Raw genomic sequence first — 26,459 nt, forward strand, 5'->3', positions numbered from 1 at the left:
TACTCACTTTCATCTAAATTGGTCAAAGAAGGGTAGACTACATAAACACAAATACACAATAACAAGTTTGATTACAGAAATACATTAGAGGGGAGGCCAGGTAGCACAGCGAGTAAGAGCACCGGCTCCAATGTCAGGATGACTTGGGGATCAAATCTGGGCTCAGACACCTAGCATCCACCCAGAAATAACTGGCCGTGTAACCTTGAGCAAGTTACTTAACCCCAATTGCTTAGGGGTGGCCAGGTGGCTCAGCGAGTAAGAGCACCAGCTCCAATGTCGGGATGACCTGGGGATCAAATCTGGGCTCAGATACTTAGCACCACACCCAGAAATAACTGGCCGTGTAACCTTGAGCAAGTTACTTAACCCCGATTGCTTAAAAAAAAAAAAAAGAAATACATTCGATTCATCAGAGTAACTGAAAGAGACAAGGAGAGGAGAAAAGAGGAAATAAGAGGAAAGATAGATCCAGGAACAGATTAAATATATGCAAAACAAACCCTAAGTTCCGTTAGAAAGGAAAGAAAGGTTAAGAGCCTGTGATGGGGATCTGGATGAAGGGAAGAAAAGACAGGGGCAAGGGAAGCTGTTTGCATGAAGCAAAGAGCATTAGAGCAGCACACAAACCTGTTCCTTTTCTATATAAGAGGAATCAGGAAGCAAAGACAGGAAAAATAAGAAAACAGATTAGAAAGAAATACATTTGTATAAATGAATTCAATGCAGCTAAGGTTAGAAAGGAAATAGGCAACTAGGAAAAAAATTTTGTAGTAAGTTTCTCTGATAAAGGTCTCATGTCCCAAATATATAAATTACTGAAGCAAACTTATAAGGATAAGAGCCATTTTCCCAATTGATAAAGGATATGATCAGGTAGTTCTCAAGGGAAGAAAAAGTTTCTATTTCTATATATTTTTTAAATGTTTCATATCAATAATTAGAAAAATGCAAATTAAAGCAACTTTGAGGATCTACCTCACACCCATCAGATTGGGACTGGTGACAAAAATGAAGAAGAGAAATGTTGGAGTGGCTATGGGAAAACAAGTACAATGATGCATGGTTACTTTAGCTGTGAGTTGGTACAACTGCTCTAGAAAGCAATTTGGAACTGTGCTTCAAAAGTTACTTAAAAAAAATATATATATATATATATACATATATACACCCTTTGAATGAGTAACAACACTACTTGGCCTATATTCCCAAGGAGATCAAAGAATGAAAAAATGCATAAAATATTCAAGCAGTTCTTTCTGTGGTGGCAAAGACCTGGAAACTAAGAAAATACCTATCAATTGGGATTGCACAAATTATGGTACATGAAATGTAATTCAATACTACTATGCTAAAAGAAGTACAAAAACATTAATTTCAGAGAAACCTGGGAAGATGTATGTGGACTGAGCAAAGGGAGCAGAAATGGGAAAAAAATCTATAATATCAATTTTGTAAGAGGAACAATTTTGAAAGACTTAAGAAATATGATTAATACAATACTTAATTATGATTCCAGAGAGCCAAAGAGGAAGAATAGGAGGTGCTTACCCCTTACTCCTGAAAGACAGACACATTTCTGGACATGGCCAATAGGGGAATCTATTTGGCTTAACTAAACTTATTTGTTACAAGTTTTTTTTTTCTTTTCTCTTTTCCAGTAGGAGAGGAGATGGGGGAGGGAAGAGAGAAAAAAATAGATGCTTGATAGATTTTTAATTTTTAATTAAAAAACTTTAAGGGGTAGCTAGGTGGCACAGTGAATAGAGCACCAGCCCTGGGACAGGAGGACCTGAGTTCAAATCCTGTCTCTGACACTTAACACTTACTAGCCATGTGACCTTGGACAAGTCACTTAATCCCAATTGCCCTGCTTTCCCTCCTCCAAAAAAAAAAATTTAAAAAGGGGATTGGACAAGATTCCTTCCAGCTCTTGAAAAAAGTGAATTCTGCTGCACTCAAAAAAATTCTCAACCACATCCTTCATGAAGCTATGGATGTTTTTCTTGTCATCACAACTATCAAAAATTCATGTACTACTCATACAATGGATAGATTTTTCCCTATCCACTGTGAAGTCAAAGTATACAAAAAGCTGTAAACTAGAGGTGTCAAACACATGGCCTACAGAGCAACACTCCAACACTTCTAAGCACAGGCCCAAATTAGATTAATTGGGGAATATTTAACAAAATAAATATAAATAAAATATAGATAACATTACATTTTAAAACTAAATAAATATGAAACTGCAGGAATCCTTATGATCAGGTTTTTTCTGAGTGTTACACCACTGCTGTAAACAACCAGCAGACCAATTCCCAGGTCAAGGGCATCCATGATGTAAAAAGTATCCTTGTTGAGAAGGTATCAAAATGCAAAGAGATTGTTTCTTTGGCACATCACTGGGACATTTTCAATTTTTCATCAAACAAAAGGTAAGATGAGCACTTCTGTAAATTTTTCATGGGGCCCAAAACATTTGAAATAGTTCATTCAATGAAAGCCATTCCCTTTATTTCTAGGAGCCCATCATTATGAGAATGTAAACAAACCAAGGGCTCGAGTCAAAACTAGACATTAATCCATTACCTAAATCAACAGAACGACCACTACAACAGAAAGACCCTACAAGACCACAAAACTGTTGTGAATGAAGTTCACTTAAAAATTAATTCCCTCCTAAATTAGAATTATGAACAAACAATAAAGATTCAGTTAGTTTGTACACAGATCTAAATAACAAAACTGGACCAGTGGGCAGTGTTTATGTGATAGTCTAAACAAAAAACCCACTTCACAACGGTATGATGTACTTTTTCAGATGTGCTCCTTATGTTCACTGACATTAACTTAAAAAATCATACAACATTTTTAAATGTTGGAAATGCTACTGGGAATATTAGATTTTTTTTTCCTGGAGAGTAAGGCAGCTTCAATACACTTGCTTCCAATATGTAATCAAATGACAATAAACATTAATTTATAAAACAGACAACACAAAACTTAGTATCATCAAAAAAAAAAAAAACCTTAGTATCATCATGCTTCATCAACATTTTGGTTTGTCAGGTTGACATAACCTGAGACTCAGTCACACGAGTGTCGCCACTAAAGGTTTTTGAAAGGGAGGGGTAACATAGTACAGTATATCAAAGGATCTTTACTTTTGACTTAACCAGTGGATGGAAGGAAGTACTGTTTTTTTAAAGGCTAATTATCTAGTGGGGTAAGGATGTGAAAGGACCAAAGATCAAGAAAACAACTCCACAAGCTATTGCACTCTAAAATCCAGCATAAAGCCTCCCTAACATAGAGGCTGGGGAATAGACAAGAGACCCAGAGGATGGATGACACAAGAGGCCCCTACCTTTTGTGCTTTACAGCTCCCGCCAGCAGCTTCGCCTGAGAAAACTTATTCTTGGTTTCTAATGGCTTCACAGACAATTTCTTCTCCCCTTCTTTTTTGGTATCTGAAGATACTCCAACTTTGGCAAGAGTGCTGTGAGTTTGAGGTTAAGGATCAAACAAAAACCAAACCAAAACAAAAAATCTGATGACTATTTCAGAACACTGACCCCTGCTTAAAAAGAAGGTATAATCAATCTACAGGAGTTTCAAATGCTCTGATGTGTAAGAAGTATCCTTGTTGAGAAGGTATCAAAATGCAAAGAGATTGTTTCTTTGGCACATCACTGGGTCCTGACCTTATGGAGCAAGAAAGAAAAAAATCCTTCTCCCTTTTCATTCTAAACCATTATTATTTCACCATTCCAACTGGCTTAAGGAAAAGAACCAGAGGGGAAAATTATATAAAATCTAAATCCTACCTCAAATCCAAAGTTACCCCATAAACCTCAAGAACATAACAAAACTGATGCTTAGTGCATGACACCTAGAGGTCTTAGGAAGAGAACAACTGTGGGAAGAATATAGTTTTTTCTTGCTAAGTAACAAAAGATTTTTTGCTTTTTGGAGGGCAATTGGGGTGAAGTGACTTGCCCCAAGTCACAGGGCTAGTAAGTGTGTTAAGTGTCTGAGGCCGCATTTGAACTCAGGTCCTCCTGACTCCAAGGCCCGTGTTCTATTCACTGCGCCACCTAGCTGCCCCAAAAGGTTTTTCCTAAAAGAGCCTTCATAGACAAGAGGTAGAATTTAGAGACACTAGATGAGAATTATTGAATTGGTCTTATAAAAGCTAACAAATTAACCAGGAGAATACAATAATACATCACAAAGATTATACATGGTGACCAACTGGGATTACACCAGGAATGCTGGGATGGTTTAACATAAGGAAAACTATTAACATAATTGGTAATACCAATAACAAAAGTAACAAAAATCATATGACAAGATGCAAAAAAAAGCTTTTGACAAAATACAACACTCATTCCTATGGGAGGGAAAAAACCACTTAAAAGCAGAGATCTAGATGGATTTTTCCTTTAAATGATAAGCTATATCTACCTAAACCCATCAGCAAGCATTATTTGTAATGGAAATAAGCTAAAAAACCTTTCCAATAAGATCAGGAGTGTAACAAGGATGCTCATTATCCCCATTATTCAATATTGTATTAGAAATGCTAGCACTAGCAATAAAGGAAGTAAAAAAAAAATTGAAGGAATCAGAATGGGCAATGAGGTAATAAAACTATTTCTTTTTGAAGATATGATGTTATACTTGGGAAATCCTAGAGATTCAACTAAAAAGTTAGTTGAAACAATAATTTTAGCAAAGTAGCTGGATATAAAATAAACCCATAAAAATCATCAGCATTTTTATACAAAACCAACAAAACCATGGAAGACGAGACATTAAGAGATACCCCATTTAAAACAACTGCAGACTGCACAAAATACCTGGGAGTATATCTGCCAAGACAAACCCAGGAACGACATGAATATAATCATAAAACACTCTTTATATAAATGAAGTCAGATTTAAACAATTGGAAAAATAGAAATTGTTCATGGGTAAGCAAAGTCGATATTATAAAAAGGACAATTCTACCTAATCTACTTATTCAATGCCATCCCAATTAAATTAGCAAAAAATTATTTTATTAAGCTAGATAAAATAATTTAAAATTTCATTTGGAAGAACAAAAGGTCAAGAATATCAAAGGAATTAATAAAAAAAGTAAAGGAAGGAGATTTAATAGTATTATATAATAAATATTATAAGACAGTAATTGTCAAAATTATCTGGTACTGGCTCAGAAATAGAAAGGTGGATCAGTGGAACAGAATAGACATACAGTACACAGTAGTATATGATCATAGCAATCTTGTGTTTGAAAAATGTAAAGACTTGGGGCGGCTAAGTGGCTCAGTGAGTAAGAGCACCGGCTCCAGTGTCGGGATGACCTGGATCAAATCCGGGCTCAGGTACTCAGCACCACACCCAAAAATAACTGGCCATGTAACCTTGGGCAAGTTACTTAACCCTGATTGCTTTAAAAAAAAAAATGTTAAGACTTGCTTTGGGGATAAGAATGCACTATTTGAGCCATACCAGATCTTAAATTGTATTATAAAGCAGCAATAATCAAAACTACTTGGTACTGGCTAAGAAAGAGGGTAGTGGATCAGTGGAATAGATTAGGTACACAAGACACTATAGTCAATGACTATAGTAATCTACTATTTAATAAACCCAAAGACTCTGGCTTCTGGGATAAGAACTCGCTATCTGAAAAAAAAAAAACTGCTAGGAAAACTGGAAAATAATATGGCAGAAACTGGGCATAGACCAGCATCTTACACTGCATACCAAAATAAACTCAAAATGGATACATGATTTAGATATAAAGGCTGATACTATAAGCAAAGTGGGAGTTTACAGAACTATGGAGAATGGAAGAATTCATGAACAAACAAGAGATAGAGAACATGATGAAATGCAAAATGGAAGATTTTGATTACATAAAATTTAAAAGTTTTTGCACAAAGCCAATGCAACCAAGATTAGAAGGAAAAGCAGAAAATTGGAAAAGAAATTTTGCAACCAATGTCTCTTATAAAGGCCTCATTTCTAAAATATAAAGGGAACTGAGTCAAATAAGAATACAAGTCACTCCCCATTTGATAAATGGTCAAAGGATATGAACAGGCAGTTTTCAGATGGAGAAATTAAAGCTATTAAAGCTATAATCATATGAAAAAATGCTGTAAATCACTATTAAGAGAAATGTAAATCATAACAACTCTTAAGTAACCACATCACACTTACCAGATTGGCTAACATGACAAAAACAGGAAAATTATAAATGCTGGAGATGTGGGAAAATTAGAACACTAAGGCATTGGTGTTGGAGTTGTGAACTGATCCAACTATTCTGGAGAGCAATTTGGAATTATGCCCAAAGGGCTATAAAAGTGTGAATATCCTTTGACCCAGCAATACAACTTCTAGGTCTACGTCCCAAAGAGATCATAAAAACGGGAAAAGGACGCACATGTACAAAAATATTTATAGCAGCTCTTTTTGTGGTGGCCAAGAATTGGAAATTGAAGGGATATCCATCAATTGGGTAATGGTTGAACAAGCATAAGTCATTTCCCAATTGATAAATGGTTAAGGATATGAACTGGCAGTTTTTCAATGAAGAAATCAAAACCATATCTAGTCATGAAATGTTTAAAATCATTATTGATTAGAGAAATGCAAATTAAAACTACTTTTATATATCATCTCTCACCTATCAGATTGTCTGAAATGATCAAAACAGAAAATGACAAACGTTGAAGGGAATGTGGGAAAACTGGGTCATTAATAATACACTGTTAGTGGAACTGTGAACTGATCCAACCATTTTGGAAAACATTCTGGAATTATGCCCAAAGAGTTATAAAACTGTGACCCAGCAATACCATTATTAGGTCTGTTTCCCAAGGTGATCAAGAAAAACAAAAGAACCTCTCTCTTCTAAAATATTTATAGAAGCTCTCTTTGGAGTGGCAAAGAATTGGAAATTGAAGGGATATCTCATCAACTAGGGAATGGCTAAACAAGTTGTGGTATATGATTATGATGAAATACTACTGTACTCTAAGAAATGATGAGCTGGTTGATTTTAGAAAAACATGGAAAAATTTGCATAAAGTAATGAAAAATGAAATGAGCAGAACCAAGAGAATGTTGTATACAGTAAACAGCAATATTGTTTGAAGAATAAGTGTGAATAACCAAGTTATTCTGAGTACTATGAATACTCAAATCAACTATAAAGGACCTATGAAGGAAGATGATATCCATTACAGAGAAAACTGATAAACAGAAGTATGCATAAATCTGTGTCAAATGGTGGCCTTCTCTAGAGTGGGATGGGGAGGGAGGGAAACCATTTAGCACTTAAAACATAACAAAAATAATAAATTAAAAAAGAAAAATTAACATCAATTTATAAAATATCGTATACCCAAAATGTACATTCATAAATGTTTATAAAGCAAATCTATAGACTTTTTTTTTTAATTGAAAATCATTCAGATGTAATGCAGGAATTTTTCAACATTAGATACTTAGTAACTGAAAACATGTTTCCCAAGGACCACAAGTAACAAATATTCCTTTGTTTTCTTTCTGCTCTCTACTAGAAATCATTTAGCTAATCAGTGCTATAGAAGAGAACAGTGACATCTAGTGCTCAACACATTACAGATGCATTCATCACTAGAATTATTTGTTTAGGTTCATTCACAATGAACAACTTCCTTACTAAGAACTACTTAGGCTGTATCTGAGCCTCATAGCAATAGATCAGTTCTGTTGCCAAGTAAGAAAAGAGGTAAATATGGTCTGAGCATTAAGCTACACACCAGGAATACTATAACTCTAATTACTCTTAATTCCCTGGGGCAGAGCTTATGTTTAATTTCATTTTTATTCTGAACTTAACAAGTACCAAATACTATGAGCATATCCAAAAAAGAATATAAAGGATATTGTACATGAAACTGTAAATCTCTATTACTTACAGTTTGCTTTTTCTCTTATGTATATAATAAACTCAACATGTAAATTTAACTTTCAAAGCTGTCCTGTCTGTGTCTCCTTATGGTCTTTCTTTCTGCTGTCTTTTATGCCTTTAAAAAAAATTCTTTGAGGGGCTGCCAGGTGGCACAGTGAGTAAGAGCGCCGGCCCCAGCATTGGGAGACCCAGGATCGGTTCTGGCCTCAGATACTTGGCACCCACACAAAATAACTGGCCGTGTAACGTTGAGCAAGTTACTTAACCCCAATTGCTTAAAAAAAAAAATTCTTTGAATGATGTTCTTTTCTTCCTTTTCTTTTTATTTGGGGGGGGGGGCGCTACCCTATTCTAACCCTCTGACTCCCAATGGGAAAAAAATCCTTGTAACAAATATGCATAGTTAATAAAAAACAAATCCTCACATTGGTCATGCCTGAAAAAATATATCTCATTTTGTAACTTAAGTCCTTTCCTTCTTAGTCAGCCTGCTTCACCATGGGTCTTAAATCAGAGTTCTTAAGGTTTTCAAAGTTTTTTTGTTGTTACTATAATAAATGATTCTACTGGTTTTGCTTACTTTACATCAGTTTATATAATAAGTGTTCTTTGGTTTTTCTGAAACTGCCCATCATAATTTCTTAGAGTGTGATAATATTCCATTATTCATAAGCTGTTCACTTATTTCTGAATTGGCAGGCACTCCACTAGTTTCCAAATCCTTGTTATAACAAAAAATAGTATCTATAACTATTATTATACAAAAGAGTTCTCTTCCTCATTCTTTGATTTCTCTGAGGGTACAAGTCTAGTAGTGATATCACTGAGTCAAAAGGTATGTACAATTTAGTGATTTGTGGAGCAGAGCTCCAAAACATTTCCCAGAATGGCTAGACTAATTCATAACAGTACATTAATGTGCTTACTTTATTAATGCCCTGATGTCACAAGCACTAGCTACCCCAAGTCTTCTCATTTATAAAATGAAAATTATACATGACTCCCAGATTTCAAGTTAATTGTTGCCCTTCATTCTTAAAGAGGACCAAAATTATATCACTATGTTGGAGCCAACATGCAGCATATCCAACAGTGGCTGATTATAAGCATGGAAGACTCTACCATAGGTCAGGCACAAATAGTCCACATGAACATTTGGAATGGAGATGTCTCTAAATCTGTGCATCTAACATTTTTTTTGAACTATTGCAATTCTCCTTCAACACTTTCTTTGATACAAGAACACCATACTGGGCAGTCCTTTGCCAGTATTTTCTATGGCATGCAGTTGATTCCAAAATTCTTCTGAGACTTTGAGAATGTCCCTATATCACTTCTTCTGACCACCATGTAAGAACTTGCCTTGCACGAATTCTCCATAAAATAGTCTTTTAGGCAATTGTATGTTTGCCATTCAAACAACATGGCCAGTCTATTAGAGTTGTGTGCTCTTTGCAGTAGGGTTTGAATGCTTGGCAGTTCAACTGGAGAAAGGATCTCGGTGCCTGGTGTCTCATCTTGCCAGATGATCTTCAGAATCTAAGAATTTAAATGGAAGCAATTCAGTTACCTGACATGGTGCTGGTATACTGTCCAGGTTTCACAGGCATACAACAATAAGGTCAGCAAAATGGTTCTGTAAACCTTCAGACTGGTAGGCGATCTAATACCTCTTCTCCTCCACACTTTCCTTTGGGGCTTCCAAACACTGAGCTAGCTTTGGCAATGACTGTGTCATCCTCACCATCTATGTGGACATCCCACCACAGCCTTCAGTATTTCTCAATTTGCTTACTTAATATAGTTCAGTCATAAGTTGTGTGGGGAGGGCCACACAGCAATGCAGAGAGCCCAGCTCTAGTTTTTAAATCACCCACCTAAAGAGTGAATCTTGGCATATTACAGCAGCAGCAATTTCTGCTGGGTGCTCAGCAGCATGCATTTTGCTTCAATACCTCATGAAGTCCCTGGATTATTTTTGGTTTCAAGAAAGCATGAAGCTGATGAACAAACAGGCCACATATGGCTGGTGTGGTGCTGGCTGGTGAAGAACTTATGTTTTCTTGGTTAGGCCAAAATTAGAACAAGCAGCAGAAAATCGATCCATGTTTTGTTGCATTTCAGTCTCAGAGGGTGCAATGAATCAATCATGCACCAACTCTCCCTCTACTTTAGTCTTGGCTTATAGCCTTTTCAAGTTGAATAATTTATTGTCAGTACAGTAGACAATCTTGATGTTGTTTTTGTCCTCATCGATGACATTATTGAAAACATTATGCTACAAACATGGGAGCAAGTACACAGTCTTGCTTCACTCTATTGGTGACTGGGAAAGTAAGAGAGCATCATCCATTATCCAGAACCCATGCAAGCATGCCATCACAAAATTGATGTTTAACACTGATGAACTTCTCAAGGCACACAAATTTTGTCATAATTTTCCACAAGGCCTCACAAATGACAATATCAGAAGCCTGGTCAGAATGACCAATGTTGTGTACAGATCTCTATTCTGCTCCTGGAATTTCTCCTGGATTTGTCAGATATCAACTGTTCTTCAATCCTTTCTGAAGCCACACAGGCTCTCAGGTACATGATCATCTTCCAGGTGAAGGATCAGCCTATTGAGGACCATGGCAAGAATCTTGCCAGCAATGACTAATAGAGAGATTGTCACAGGACAATTTATTTCCTTTACTTTTACAGAGATGGATAATGGAGGCATCTTTCGAATCCTGAGGGATAACCTCCTCTTCCCATATAACCTGGAAGATTTCAGTTAGCTTTCAATGAACCCCGAGCAAATGAGTGCTAATGTATGAAGCAGGACTTGAGCTTAGGTCTTCCTGACTTCAAGGCCAATGCTGTATCTATTGATAACGCCTGGTTGCAAAGAAGATACCCTTTAGATTTTTTATTGTTATTATTGTTCAGTGGTTTTAGAAGCAACTGATTCATCGTGACCCTATTTGGGGTTTTCTTGGAGTGATTTGCCATTTCCTTCTCCAGCTCATTTTACAGGTAAGATACTGAGGTAAACCTGTGCTCAGGGTCACACAGCTAGTAAGTGTCTAAGGCTAGATTTGAACTCAGGAAATGAGTCTTCCTGATTCCAAGCCCAGTGCTTGATTCATGGTGTCATTTAGCTGCCTTGCTGTTTAGATTAGATTAAAACAAACTACAATACAAGAAATTAATAAAATGTTATTGTACCATAATAAATGATGAACATAAAGAATTCAGAGAAGCAGAGGAAGACATATAAATTGAATCAGCATGATTGAGTATGAAGTACATACACAATATTCAGAATAAATATATCAATGTAAATGGAAAGAAAAAAATAAGAAACTGAACACTGTAATTATAACCAAGTTTGACCCCAGAGACTAGTTGAGAGAGTACATCATTTTCTCTACCATCTTTTTCAGGTGATTAGGTGGGATAATTTTGCTGAACTGTTTTCTTTTTTTTTTGGAAATGAACATGAAGTAAAAACAAAAAGTATAAATAAAAATAAAGTTAGTCTTAAATAAAATAAGTGCAATATTATGGGTTTTTTTTTCCTCTCAAGCTAAATAAATTGTTTTATATTAAAACACATCAAAGGCAAGGGAAATTATTTATATTATGGAGCACTATGAAAAGTAACCTGTTATGACAAACCATTAAATAAAGGAAAAAAAAACCCTTAATTTAGAGCTTCAGTAGACAAATGTCTAATCCTTTAATTCCTATATCAACATCTATCTAGCTAAGTTACTTATGTGTTTTAGTATTCGTGTAATATATATGAGCTGGTAGAGAGGTCTGCTTTTCATCTCTTTCCTAGACAATCAGAATTATCCAAAATATCCCATCAAGAGTAAAGCTTTGGAACCTCCAAAGTATGTTTCCACACAATGTCACAGAACTAGATATCATTTCTTTTTTATCTTGTTCACTGGGAACTATATTATCTTATTTATTGGAGATTTTATCTTTGTCGTTTAAATTTTAAGCTAACAGTTTGTCAAATATAATGCTACCATCTGGAATGTCACTAAAAAGAGGTCTTAAATGATTTACTAGCAAATAAAATATGTGTTACACCTACATGTATGGGTTCCATTTAGCCACAGTGAGGTCTGAGACTGTTGCCTACTCTATTACAATACCATACTGAGATATCAGGAAGCTTCTAAATAACAGTGTCAGACTACAACAGACTTTATATCAACTAGTCCAAATACCTTCTGGGGAAATTGAGCCCTAGAGATAGGGGAACTGACTTTCCTAACCTCTTTTTTTTTTTGGAGGGGGGAAGGCAGGGCAATTGGGATTAAGTGACTTGCCCAAGGTCACACAGCTAGTAAGTGTTAAGTGTCTGAGGTTGGATTTGAACTCAGGTCCTCCTGACTCCAGGGCAGGTGCTCTATTCACTGTGCCACCTAGCTGCCCCAGACTTTCCTAACTTCTGAGCTGCACAGCTAGGACTAGAATTCAAGACTCCAGATTTCCAGACCAGTGTCCTTTTCCACTACCAATTGCACAAAAGCTTTTGGGGCCACGTGAGACAGGTAGTGAGGCATTTAATCCTGGATTGCCTTGCACAAAGCAAGCATGTTTTGCAATAACTATTAGGATATATGGATCTGTTTAATTCTAAACAAAGCAGATTCCCACTTGACAGAGGAATTTTTATCCATTGTAAGAGCTCAATAATTATTACAGAATTCGAAGGTGCCAGAGCTGGGAGGGCTCTCCAAAACTATCTAATCAAATCCTTTCACTTTCCTGATGGGGAAACTGAGACTCAGAAACATTTGCTTCCTGAGACTCTGCCTAAAAGTTCAACATTCAGTACAAAGGATATTCTGTACTCCTTCAGTTCTTTCAGTTCTTCTTCCCTCCGTTGTTTTTCAATTAGCTCTTGCTGTCGAGAAACCTCATCAAGGAAGTTTGTCTCATCTTCATTTAAACCTCTTACCATGTTTTCTGAGGAAATAATCAGAATGAGGCACATTTAGTAAGCTAAAGGGAAAATATCATCAACTAAAGCCTTTTCTTTAATAAACAGCAGATTCTCTGGGGGGGGGAGAAGAAGGAATTAGTAAATGACTGTGCTCTTTGAAAAAACGACATGACATGAAAACATTCAATTGCCCCTTTATTACTAAATATGAGTCTACAGATGTGATAGAATACAGAAATTAAAATGGGTTTCTTGAGTTTGAAGCAAAAAATGTTTAATATTGTACAAATGGCAAAGAGCCACAGATTTCATTTCCTTCTAAATGGGAATTTGAAAGCTGTAAACCAGTCATACAGTATTATGGACTCTCCAGGGCAAAGCATCATGTGAGGCAAGCAAGCATAAGACAATGACCAAAACTCATGAGTTTATATAACTTTCTCAGACTTACTGAATTTGAATTGTTCCTCATATTCCTGCTGCTTCTTGTCTTTTTGTTCCTGGAGTCTTTCATATAGGGATCGAGGATCATATACCTCCTCAGGACATTCTGAAAAGTGTGGAAGAAAAATCCATATGTACTTTACAAGTTTTTTTTTCTAAGAGTAATTCTGGTGCCACAGGAGGGTCTTATATGGAATGGAGGTATAGGGTCTCAAAGACTATGCTAAAGAAACTTAAATTCTGACAGGTCCCAACAAACTGAAAAGACTTTATGTATAGGCACAGAAAGAGGCTAGGTGTCTGTCATGTAAGCACCAGCCTGTCAGAGAAACTTGTCATTCAAAGGCTAAAAAGCAACAAAAAAAGAATGCTAAATGGTCTTCATTTCTCTGTATCCCCATATCATGTTGAGGATGGAAAAGTGGCAGGAAAGGAGAAGAAAGAGGGTGACACAAAGCATGCTATCTGGGGAAAACCTAACATTAATATAACTTCATACTTTCAACATTCAATCTATCCAATGACCACACTGATGCACTAAAATTAATGAACATTCTGTGTGTGCTGGAATGTGCATTGAATTTGGACTTGGGTTTGAAAACCCATCCAGCTTCTTACTTACTAACTAACCTTTGTGACCTTGGACAATGAAATAAATTCCTTGGGCTGTGGCTTCCAGTTACAGGACTGGACTAAGTGATCTCTAAAAGGTCCCTTTGGCTTTCAATCTATGATGCAATAATAGTGATATTCTTGCTCTGAATAAATATAAAAGTTAAATGTTCTGAAGCTTATAAGTCAACATTTGTTTAATGAAAAAATAGAGAAGTTTTGTGAAGAACCTGGGAGGATCCTTCAAGTTTTGAAGGGAAGATGGTTAGGGAAACAGAAGGGTACAGTGGAAAGAGTGCTTATTACCTATGTGGCCTTAGATAAGTCACTGCCCTTCTCTGGGCCTCAATTTCATCATCTGCAAAATAAGAGGGTTGGACTAGATGATATCTAAGATCCCATCCCACTCTTGATCCATGATATTATGATCTGTGATCTGTGAACAACTTCAAGGTACAAGTGAGCATGACCAAGACAACAATTACATTGGAAAGTGGGATCTATGAAAAAGTTGTTTAAATAATCTCAAAGTGTCAACAGCTATCAATCAATCAAAAAGCATTTATTAAGAAGAACCTACCATGTGCCTCGTACTGTGGGTATCTGTAGGGGCTGACCTATACAAAAAAAAAAATGCTCCAAATCACTACTACTAAGAGAAACAGAAATTAAAACTACTCTGAAGTTTCACCTCATACCCTTCAAAGGAACAAAGATGATAAAAGGGACTATGAAACACAAGCACTTTGATCTGTTACTGGTAGAGCTGGAAATTGGTTCAACTATTTTTGAAAACAAGTATTTGTAACTGTGTGAAAAAAGTTATTACGTTGTTTGGTCTAGCAATGTCACTATTGGCCATGAACCCTAAAGAGATAAAAAAGAAAGAGTTAATTCCCATATATACCAAAATAGTCACAGCACCACTTTAGTGTTAGCAAAAAAAAAAAAAATGGAAAGAAAGATGCCCACTGACTGGGGAATGGCTGAACAAATGTGTTAAAGTAAAGTAATCTACCATAAGACCATAAAGAATTCAAAGAAACACAAGAAGAATTATATGAACTGGTACAGAAGAAAAGCAAAATCAGGCTTGTGCATGTGTATGTTGTGTGTGTGTACATAAATAACATGTATAACATATAAAAACTATAATCATACAAATTAAAAGAGCATTAAGAGGAAGCTCAATTTAGATTACATGCAATGATCAATATTGGTTCCAGAGGAACAATGAATAAACTTTCCTCCTTTTGGTAGAGAAGTGGAGCACTCATTAGTGCTGAATAATGCATATGTCAACAAACATGGCTATATTGGTTGTACTCAACTGTTTTCCTTTGTGAGAAATGGTGTATGGGTGTGGGAGGAAGAGGGTAAGCAGGAAATGTCTGTGGTGTAAAACAAAAAGGCAAAAATAAAACCTTTTTTTTTTAAACAGGACTCAGGATCAAGGAATGAAAGAGATCAAAGGTTCAAAGATAAATCAGGAGCCTCATATCTGTTTGTATCACGAATAGTCTCTTAAAAAAGAAAGTCAGGTTAGAGACAGCAAAACATCGCTCTACCTACTATTCCACTCTCTCTTGCAGTAATGGAACATTATTACCCCTTTTAAAGGGTAACAAACTGTGAAGAACTCAAAGGAATATGGGAAGGCTTGTTTCAAATGGCACAGAGTGAAGAAAGCAGAAACAAACAACAATATGTACAATGACTTGCTCTGATATATTTCTGATCTTCCTAACGTCAATATTCCTTCCATTGATGCAGACTGAAACACCTTCAAGTCTTTTCACAACTCTTACAATTCTTGTCCACGTCCTGTTTTCATGGTGAGGTCTACTTATGTGCTGGGAACCTTTTAGATCTCTTTGCACAACAAGGCAGAAGATATGGTGGTATAGTGAATAGAGTGCTGGACCATTTATATGGAAGACAAGGAATAGGTTTCCATATCAGAAAACCACCAGCTGTGTGACCCCAGGAAATACACTAGAGCTGTAAGTGGCATAAAAGATGCTGAAGAGGTGCCATACCCCATATCTACTACATTTTGGCCCAACCCCAACAATGATTCATTTTATTCCCTGGAAACATCACTGGCTCTGGTGTCAGAGAACCTGGGTTCAAATCCTGCCAGGCACTTTCTATTTATATGACCTCACTTACCCCTCCAGTTCTTAGTTTTCTAATTTATAAAATAAATGGACAAGGCTGGACTTGACTCTAAGGTGCTTTCAACCTCTAGATCAATAATCTTAAAATGATTAACCTCTCTGACTCGGTTTCCTCATCTATAAAATGAAGTTAACAATAGCCCCTATTTTCATAGCAACATTGAGGATCATCTGAGATAATGGATGTAAAAACACTTTGCAAACCTCAAAGTGATATATAAGTATCAGTGATTAGCTTATTATTATGAGTGGGAGGGGTGAGTTCCTCCAAATATTCCTGTTTGTGAATGACTGACCTTGTTGCACCATGCCCCAGAACTCTGCAGTCTCCTGGAACAGACTGCTCAGAAGAGTTTGGCCTGATCATCCACAAAGCAAAAACCAACTGGATGAAGAATATCTATTTGTCCAGATTATGGCATTATGTATGATCCCCCTATAGAGCTCGTCCACCAGTGTTTATCTAGGACAGACAGTACAAATGGAGGAATTGGGCTCACAAACAGGAGGAGGACAGCAGTCTGGCTTGCCTTCAGGAGTTTGCAAAACTCTATAAAATACAATTTGTGAAAGTATGTTTGGTTTATTGTTGTTCTTGTTAATAACTTCATCAAAGAGGTCCTTGATATATGTGTAGATTATTTTCAAAGACTCTTCTAAGAAGAAAAAGTAGGTACATGAGTTTTGTAGTTACAAATATTTTTAATTGCCTTTTTTCAATAATACATTTGTACTCCAAATCTAATGATAACTAAGGATAAATGCTATGAGTGGCACCAATATAATTATTTTAGCCTGTAAAGTTTTCCATAGCATGTGCAAATTCAAGTCAATTAAAAATGGCATCAATCCTAATGGTTTTATAAATCTTAATCTTTTAAACTATATCACAGAATCACAGAACCCAAGAGTTGTGATTCAAGGAAGCCTAAGAGAATACTATTGTTTAGACTTTTATTTCATATTGCTAACTCATTGAGCTTACAAATTCACCTTTTTTATGGAAAATTTTTCTAGCCATAACTCCTCCATTTTGTATGTATGGAGTTGACTTTTTCAACTCAAGTAGAACTTTATATTCCATTACTAAATCTCATCTTATTAGCCTGTCATTCTCAACTTGAGATTTTTTTGAATCCTGTCTGTCATCTAACATATTTATCTCCCCCTGGCTAGCTTTAAGTCACTCGCAATAAAGCAGGTATTTTATGACTTCATCCAAGTCAATGATAAAAATATACCAAGGGACAGACAGATTTCTGAAATACTCCATTAGAGACTTTCCTCTAAGTTGACATGGAATTAAGCTCTGCATTCTGTCATTGCACCAATTCTGAATTCTACCTAGCACATTTAGCCCATAGTCTCCATCTTTTCAAAAGGATGAGACTGCCAAATGCTTTCCTAAATCTAAATATGCTATAAATCACAAATTAATAGAAATGGAAAGGATCTTATCACAATTAAGGCTAAGTTATCATTTTACAGATAAGGTAAATGAGTCTCCAAGAGGTGAAGTGACTTGACACAAAGTAACATTTGATGACTTGGTGGCCAGGTTGCATGTTTCCCATTTAGATATCAAACTATACACCTCTATACCTTCTGGATCCTCAGGTTTTCGAACTTTTTCCCATTCTTCCTGTCTCTTTTTACGTCGTTCATCTAATTCCGTCTCAGACACAAATCTCTTTTTCATAACAAGATTACCATCATCTCCTCCATCCATAATGAAACAGCCTGTCCAAAAACAAGAGTGTAAACTAGTATTAAAATTCAAAAGACAAACATGGTTATTAAGCTGTATCATATTTAGAAACTACATAGGTTGTCCCAAAAATCTTAGTGCAGTTTTAAGCTTTAACAGCCTGAGACTTTTGGAATACTCTGTAACCTCAAAAATTTCCTAGAGCTTTTGAGGAGAGACAAAAAAATGAGGATGATTTGTTTAAAATGCCAGCCCTCCTGAAAACAATTCAGTAACATGCTGATTTTTGTCTGTTTCATAATTTTAACAGATATCTTTACTCTCAAGGAAATCATTCCCCCAAAAAGGTACCTGAAGCAATGGAACTACTCTAGCAATGTAGTTTTGACAATGCAAGCTGGATTTAGAGTCACAGAGCACTTGGGTTCAAATCCAAGATCTACTATTTATCACTTGTGTATGACTGGGCAGGCAGCTTAAACTCTTTGAGCTTTGGTTTCCTATCTATAAAATGAAGGATTGGTAAAATAGATAACCTCCCTCTAAGGTCCCCCTCCTAGCTCTAAACATCTATGATTCTACTTCTGGTTAGTGAAGACTACGTAGTTTCATCACCATTTGTTTGCTTCATTGGTTTCATCGAGTTGAATTAATTACAAAATGTATTGATCTTCTAAAGTTCTGATTCCTCTTCTTGACTTCTCCTTCCCTTCCTTCCTGGTTCTTCTTAGCTTTGACAACTAAGAATTACTGATTTAACATTTCTGATTTAGCATCCATTTACTCTGCAAGCTAGTCTAAGGGTTCAAGTCAGCAACAGAATTGTTCATTTTCTGTTAACTATGCCAAGGATTTTGAAAACTCTCAACAGTGATCTCTTAATGAAATGAAAGGCAACATCTTTTAAGAAAGCACCACTTCACACAAGTAAGAAAGATGTATTAGACAGGGAGGCGAACTGAAGTGATCTAGGCTTTACTCTCCCCCTTTCTGACTGTAATAGTTAAAAGTAATATTTTGGAAGGAAGGGAGGGAGGGAGGAAGGAAGGAGGAAGAAAAGAAGGAGGAAGAAATCGCATTTGATTTAACACTAGGAACGAGTACAAAGTATAATGGCGCAAAAATTCTGTTCAAATTCTATCAAAAGTATTTGCTCAATACCATGTAAATCACGGATACTTCAGGAGAGAGATTAATTGTGTTATTGAAGACTCTTCCAATAGGATAAGAGGATTTAGGGTTAGAAGGATCTTAGATATCTCTTAGTCTAAACTCCTTCATTTTACAAACAAGAAATTAGAGCCTGGAGAAGTAAAGGTCACATATGTGAATTAGTGGCCATAAAGGGATATGAATATTCTTCAGGGTCCCTGTGGCCCAGCCCCATTCCACAAAAGGACTTGGGGTTCACACAGACCAGGTTTAATCCTACAAGGGTGGGAAGGGGGAGGAAGGAGGATTCCTAACCCCAAAGGGTCCATTTCTTTTCTCTTTGTGGTTCATTATCCCCACTTAAGAATGAATATAGGAAAATTCTCCAAAATAAGCCTTGTTCATGTCTAAGTTTCCCCAAACATGAGTAGCTTGCCCTTCAATCATCCCCTCTCTTCCCCTGCCCCAATTTTGAGTCTCTCTTTATCCACTGGTCCTTTCTCTTCTCTTTCAAAGTCCAACACCTAGCAAGAGAAGTTTATACTTGTTTCTATTTTCTGACACTTAGGTTTCAACCTAATCATGCAATCTGGTTTTTGATCTTACTAAATATCAACTGAAAATGTTTTTTTCCAAGATTACCAATGATATTATCAATTACCAAATCCACTGGCCTTTTCTCTGTCCTTATTTACCACCCCCCGCTAGGTAACCTTTTATCCCTGGGGTTTCCTAACATTGCTTTTTTCTTCCAGTCTGTCTGTCTGGTCAGTCTGTTCACTCCTTTTTAGTCTCCACTGCAGGATCATCGCCCCTTTCCCATTCCTCTCTAAGTGTTGAACCCCAAGGGCTCTATCCTTGTTCTTCTTTCTATACTGTCTCAGTGATCCCATCTTCACCCAGAGGTATAAATATTACTATGCAGAGGATCCATGATACAGTCTCAATCACTCTCTTGAACTCTACACTTGCCTATCAACTACCTAGCAGACACCTCCAACACTATACCTTACTGTCAGTCAGTCAATAAGGATTTATTAAGTGCCTACTATGGGCCAGGTACTATGCTAAGTACTGGGGATGCAACAAAAAACAAAAGACAAACAATCCCTGTCCCCTTACTGGCATCTCAAACTCAAACAGAATTTATCTTCCACCCAAAATCTTTCCTTCTTCCTAATTTATTTCTGTTAAGGGCACTACCACCCTTTTTCACATTCAATCTGTTGAAAGTCTTATTGATTCTACCCCCACATGTTCCCATCCCTCTACTTCTCTACACACTCACATAGTCACCACCCCTTGCTAAGGCCCTCATCATGCTTTGCAAGCCCAGACTACTGCATTAGCCTCCTAACTCATCTTTAGTCTTTCCTTCAATCCATCTTCCACATAGCTGCTAGATTGATACTTCTAAAGTATCCCCAGTACATCTGATCATGTCACACTCATCCATAAGAAGATACATGACATGAGGTTCCCTCTTTGCCTCTAGGACCAAATACAAATTTCTCTTTTTTACTTTTATGGCCCCACCTTATCTTTCCAGTCTTATTTACACATAATTCACTCATTAATTCTAAATTCCAGCTAAACTGGCATGCTTAGTATTCCCCACATAATATCCCATCTCCATATAACTGTACAAGCTATCCCTCATGTGTAGAATGCACTCTCCTCCTTACTTCTACTTCAGACTCCCTTGTTTCCTTCAAAGCTCAGCCCATCCTGATCTTGCCAGCTCCTGCCTGTGCTCTTCCCCTGGAGATTACTATTATATTTAATTTTCTATGCACATTTTGTTTCCCTAATAGAATGTAAGGTCTTTCAGCACAGTGTCAGGCACATAATAGGGACTTAATAAAAGTTTGCTAAATTGAACTAACTCTAATACACTTTCTACTACATCATGATATTTCCTTTAACATCTAGAATTTAAGCCCTGTTTCTTTACATTAATGAAAGGACAAACCAACAAAAATATCTATCTTTTACCTCAAAATGAAAGAAGTTTCAATATTTATTTGATTTCATTTTGTGGCTTACTGAGCATTTGAAAAGAAATAACATATTTTACACTAATATGTAAGAAAACTCTGAGAAAAGAAACTTACTTCCCAGGAGAATCATATAAACAAGGTTTTGTAAAATAAATGCCTAAAAAAATAAGAATATTGATCTTTCCAACACCTGTACGCAAAAGATAATTTTACAAGACATCAAGAAATCCTCCAATTTCTCTAGGAATTGACGATTTAACTTTTATTCAGTAAATAATATAGCAGTAAGTTTAGCTGTAACTATTATCTCGGAGGGGATGAAGTTAGGGAAATTAACAGAATTACATTAAAAAAGGAACATAAGGAATTGACTTCTGAGTTTGGACAATGATACTCATTTGGTAATATCTTGGGCATGGTCACCCATTCAGAACTAAAGGATTCCTACAAAGTGAGTTCATTTTAAGGCAGCTTCAGAAGGTTGCAATTCCCTTGGAACCGAATGAACAAAACTAGGTAGCCATGAGACTATACAAAGAATCTCCAGGAATTATAAGATTATTGTTGTTTGTCTTTCTTTCTCAAAGAGGAATGTGACATCAGGGAGGTTATGCCAAGGCATGCAAGTGAATTAGATTTAAGTGAGGAGGTGCTGTGCAAAGTCACCAGCCTTACTTTCTCCTCTGGAGCCATCATCTGGGTCCAGTGGCCAGATATATATGGCTCAGGACAACTGGAGTTGCAGTGGGGGACAGTGGCTTTTTCAAGCTAAGGTCTTTAACAGATCTAAGTTTGACTGAGGGAACGCCCATTAAGGCTTAATAAAAAAAAAAAAATGAGGCAAAGAATGGCCTCTTAAAAAAAAAAAAATAGACCTGGGAGGGGAAGACCTTCAGGGTTTCTGGCCAAAACAAGATGACTTCTTTCACATTCTCTTTTATTTATTTGAATTTTATTTCTTCGCCAGCCCCCCTTTCTGCTGATTAGTAATGAGCTCAACAAAAATTAACAATCCACTGTCACACTCCCTGAAATCCAGTTTCACATCTAGTCACTCCATCTTCCCCATGAGTGTACCTTATAAACACAAAAACATTACCCAACTGTATTTTTCAGTAGTTGACAATAGAGCTTCCCAAAAGCCTTACTGACCAAAAAAAAACCTCACTGCCAACAAAGAAATTCAATCTGAACCTTCTGCAAGAATAGCTCAGATTTAAGGATACAGTTTGGTAATTTTTGTATTTCGAATATAAGGTTTTTCTAACCTTAGATCTTTATCAATTTAACACAAGTACTTACACAATTTAACACAAGTACTTACAAGTACATCCAGTACAACTGGGGGGGGGGGGAGGGAAATGAGAGAGTCCCTACTCTCAAAGAACTCACAATCTACTTGCTAAATTGAAGTCACTCTAATATACTTTCTTCTACATCATTTTAACCCCCAGAATTTAAACCTTGTTTCTTTGAATGAAAGGACAGTCGAACAGTAATATCTATCTTCTAACTCAAAATGAAATACCACACATATGGAACATTTAAACAATATGTTTAAATGGCACTGGGATAAATAGATGTTTAAATTCTGCCCCTCGCCCTGCTTCATTTAAAATTTCAGGCAGGAGAGGCCCCACATATCACCACACTCAACCCTGGTAAAAGATTTATCCAATGTTATGAGATCCACTGCTTGCATGGGCCTTCTTGCACACAGGGCTGCTCGTGAAGCATTTATAAGTAACAAAAACAACACACAAGTATGGTGTGACAGTATTTAAATATATGACAAAACTACAAATACCATTCTAAGCCTATAATACATTATTCCAGAAATTTGAAAGGTAATTAGAAGTTGAGGTAAGAATGTAAATAAATTTGCTTTGGGAACTTTGTTTTTTTAATTTCATCTGTACTATATTTTGTTTAATCTGGAAAGAGAAAGCAAATAATATTGCCCTCGCCTACTTTCTCTCCTTACCTTTTTCACTCACAGCATCACCTCCCCCCAAAAACATTTTAAAAAGAGAACAATTAATTGCCAAACTAAAAATAATCATAAAAAGACAATTCAGAGAAAGCCAAAAATTCCAATTATTCCAAATTCACTTTTTTGGCAAAGAACATGAATGTCAAAAAGAAAATGCAGTTCAATTTAAGCATAATGCATTACATGCCAATGTGATTACCTATATTTTAAGCTAAAGTAACCATAAAATATTGTCTGATTATTATACTAATGTGGCTGAATCAGGGTACAGGATTTTATTTTCAAACTGCTGCAGCAGACCTAGTTCAGGATTTTATGTAGTCCACTCTTCAAATTACAAAGATATTTAATTGCTAACCTCACTATAATGCTGGTTCTTGATTTTCTTTCTTTCTCCTTTCTTTTTCTCTTAGACTAGGTATCCCCATCTTGCCCAGGCTGGCAGTATGAGGGAGTTACTGATAACCCAATCCCATTACTAATCAGCACATAATGTTTTGAACATTTCCAACCTGGGAAAGTTCAGCTTTCCTTAGGCAACCTTAGGCAATCCTGTCCCTCTTCCTCATTCCCCCAGTCTCAGCTCCTGAGAGATGTTAATGCAGTGCAGAGAGCTGATCAGTATGCAGCTCAGTACTCCTAGCTCAAGAGATCTACTGGCTTTAGTCTCCTCAGTAGCTGCGATTACAGGTGTGATTTTTTGATGGAATCAATTCCTTGATGTCTTATAGAGTATAACATCTCCTTTGTTCCTATCAATGAGCATGACCCTGTCCCAGCTTTCTAAAATTAGATTATATGTAGAAAAATATTTGGAAAAGGGATTAAGAACTCAGAGTTGTTGTTCTCGACCTCAATTCTAGTACCAAATTCATAGACCAAACAAACTATTCCATTTATATGAAAATATGTTTTTTGGACCAAATCACTTAACAATTTTGAAATGCAGGATAGCAACTGAGTCAGATGATAAAAAAAATTTTATCCCAAGTAAAGGCTGAATCTGGTTGGAAGATAATTCTATTGACCTATAATTATTTTACAAATAACTGTTTCTCTGTATGATATAGATTGCTTCATTTGTCACTTTTTTTTAACCTTAGTTAGCATTTAACATTAGACAAAGTAATCCTTTGCTAATCACACAATCCTACTAGGTAAGTAGTATACTCAAAAGACAGGTTTGGGCAGAGACCTAAAAGTTAGTCGTAAGTAGGAGACTAAATCCAGAAAATGAATTTTGGCTTGATAATTTTAACGTATAGGGCATTTTAAACATAAAGATAAGATTCGTATAGTGTAGGACTTAAGCAATCCTAAAAGAACTCAGAATAAATCGTATTAACATTACATGTTAATTTTCTATCTTTAAGAATGGCTGAAGGGGGGGAGGAGCCAAAATAGCAAAAGCATGGACTCACTTGGGCTCTCCCCCAAGCCCTTCCAAATATCTGTGAAAAATGACTCTAAACAAATTCTAGATCAGCAGAACCCATGAAAAGGTAGAGTGAAACAAATTTCCAGCCCAAGACACCCCGGAAGGTTAATAGGAAAGGTCTGTTGCACTGGGCTGAAAGAGGAGCACAGGCCAAGCCAGACCAGTGCAAGTCACAGCAGCATAGACTGGGCCCCAGGGAACCTGGAGCAGGTCTCAGGGAACTGAATCGTAGGCTGCTGTAGCAATTTCCAGACTTCTCAACCCACAAACACCAATGATAATTTAGAAGGTCAACAGGAAAGGTCTGTAAGACCTGGGTGAAAGAGGAGTGCAGTCCAGCCCCAACAGCTGGGTAAGAGGTCACAAAAGCACGAATGTGGGAAAGACCAGGTCTAAATGATGCAGCAGAGCACTCTGTACCAAATTACTACTTCACATGGCAGAGCTTAGTTTAAACTTTGATTTCTGCGAGCAGCATGATCTTAAAATATCATGATTCCTGAGAGAGAAAAATCAATGGCTGAAATTTTAAAACTTTCTTGACTTACAGCTTGCTTGCTACCTTTGAAATTCTTATTTACCATAGCCCTCTTCCTCTCAAACAAATAAAAGGAGTAAGATAAAGGGTGGCTAGGTGGCTAGTGAATAGAGCACCGGCCCTGCAGTCAGGAGGACCTGGGTTCAAATGAGGCCTCAGACACTTAACACAAAAAATAGCTGTGTGACCTTGGGCAAGTCACTTAACCCCAACTGCCCTCCAAAAAGCAAAAAAATAAAAGGAGGAAGATCTTAGGTTTAAAACTCTAATATAAAAGTTAGTCTCTGCTTTAGGCTCTTGCAAATATCTAAAGGGCTCAATTTGGAAGTCTATAAAAGCTGCCTTCATCTGAGCTCTATGTCCTGTGCTCCAAGACAATTTGGTCCTCACTTACGCTGCCCCTTTTCCTTCCAGGATTTTAAAAGGCTTAATAAAAATTTTAAGCAAGCTCTTTCTGTACCTACTTCATTGCCCTATCTTTTCACACTAGTAAACAACTCAAGACAGCAAAAAGCTTCAATATCACTTAATCTGAATCAAATATGGAAATATAAATTATGACTTCTGACCACCAGATCTACAGTTTGTGGAGCTAGAATGTATTTTCCTTTAAGAATCTTCAAGGCTTAGCTGTAAAGATAGGTGGTAAGCATCAGGGTGTAATGCAAATAATGGATCCTGGACTTTGTCAGAAAGACCTACTTCTAAAACTTAATAGTAGTGTAACCACGGGCAAGTCACTTAATCTCTGAGTCTCAGTTCCTCATCTGTGAAATGAACATAATGCCACTATAATCTACATTACAGAGCTGTTATGAAGTTGAAATGAGTGATTTCAGGCATATAGGTAATTGCAAGTAAAAAAATTCCCTTTATCAAAACTGTTCTGCAATTTAAAGTTTTAGTGAGTCAGTTTCCTGGGAACTGGAAAAATTAAGTGACTTGCCCAGGATCACAAAGTCTGTATGTGGGCCAGAGGCAGGACTTAAACCCAGGTCTTCCGGACTTCAAGGCAAATACTTTTTAAGTCTTCTTTTCTACTTCACCCTTCTACTTAACATACAATAATCACATTGGACTTTACAGTTTTACAAAATGCTTATTTTATATGTGTTTTTATATATGTCTCATTTTACAGATGTGTAAATTGAGCTTCAAAATAGGGGGTTGAGTAAGTAACTTGCCCGGGAAGTCCTCAAATCCAAGCTTCTAAAGTCATGAAAAAAATACTCAAAATCACTAATAATTAAAGAAATGTAAATTAAAGCAACTCTTGAGGCTGTACCTTACTCCCATCACACTGACAAAGTGGACAAAAAATGAAAATGACAAATGTTTTAAGAGCTGCGGGGAAAATAGGCACAATGACACACTGGTGTCACAACTTGGTAAAGTTGTGAATTGGTATTCTGGAAAGCATTCTGGAATCATGCCCCCCAAATTGCTACCCAGCAATACCACT

The 26,459-nt window shown here is 36.5% G+C and overlaps 1 protein-coding gene across 1 annotated transcript in view; it reads right to left on the reverse strand.

Moving 5' to 3' along the window:
- Positions 1 to 26,459, reverse strand: part of PSME3IP1 (proteasome activator subunit 3 interacting protein 1) — a 43,371-nt gene that overhangs the window by 15,055 nt on the left and 1,857 nt on the right. The window contains exons 2-5 of the mRNA XM_069107804.1: positions 17,771 to 17,908; positions 13,384 to 13,482; positions 12,833 to 12,955; positions 3,371 to 3,503 (exon numbers count right to left, since the gene is read on the reverse strand). Coding sequence (XP_068963905.1) covers positions 3,371 to 3,503; positions 12,833 to 12,955; positions 13,384 to 13,482; positions 17,771 to 17,897 — 482 coding nt within the window. The 5' untranslated portion in view covers positions 17,898 to 17,908. The remainder of the gene's footprint in view (positions 1 to 3,370; positions 3,504 to 12,832; positions 12,956 to 13,383; positions 13,483 to 17,770; positions 17,909 to 26,459) is intronic.

The sequence above is a fragment of the Petaurus breviceps genome, unplaced genomic scaffold, assembly GCF_028583685.1.
Source record: "Petaurus breviceps papuanus isolate PSGF00001 unplaced genomic scaffold, PetGlider_PUasm1.0 90281, whole genome shotgun sequence".
Lineage (NCBI taxonomy): Eukaryota > Metazoa > Chordata > Mammalia > Diprotodontia > Petauridae > Petaurus > Petaurus breviceps.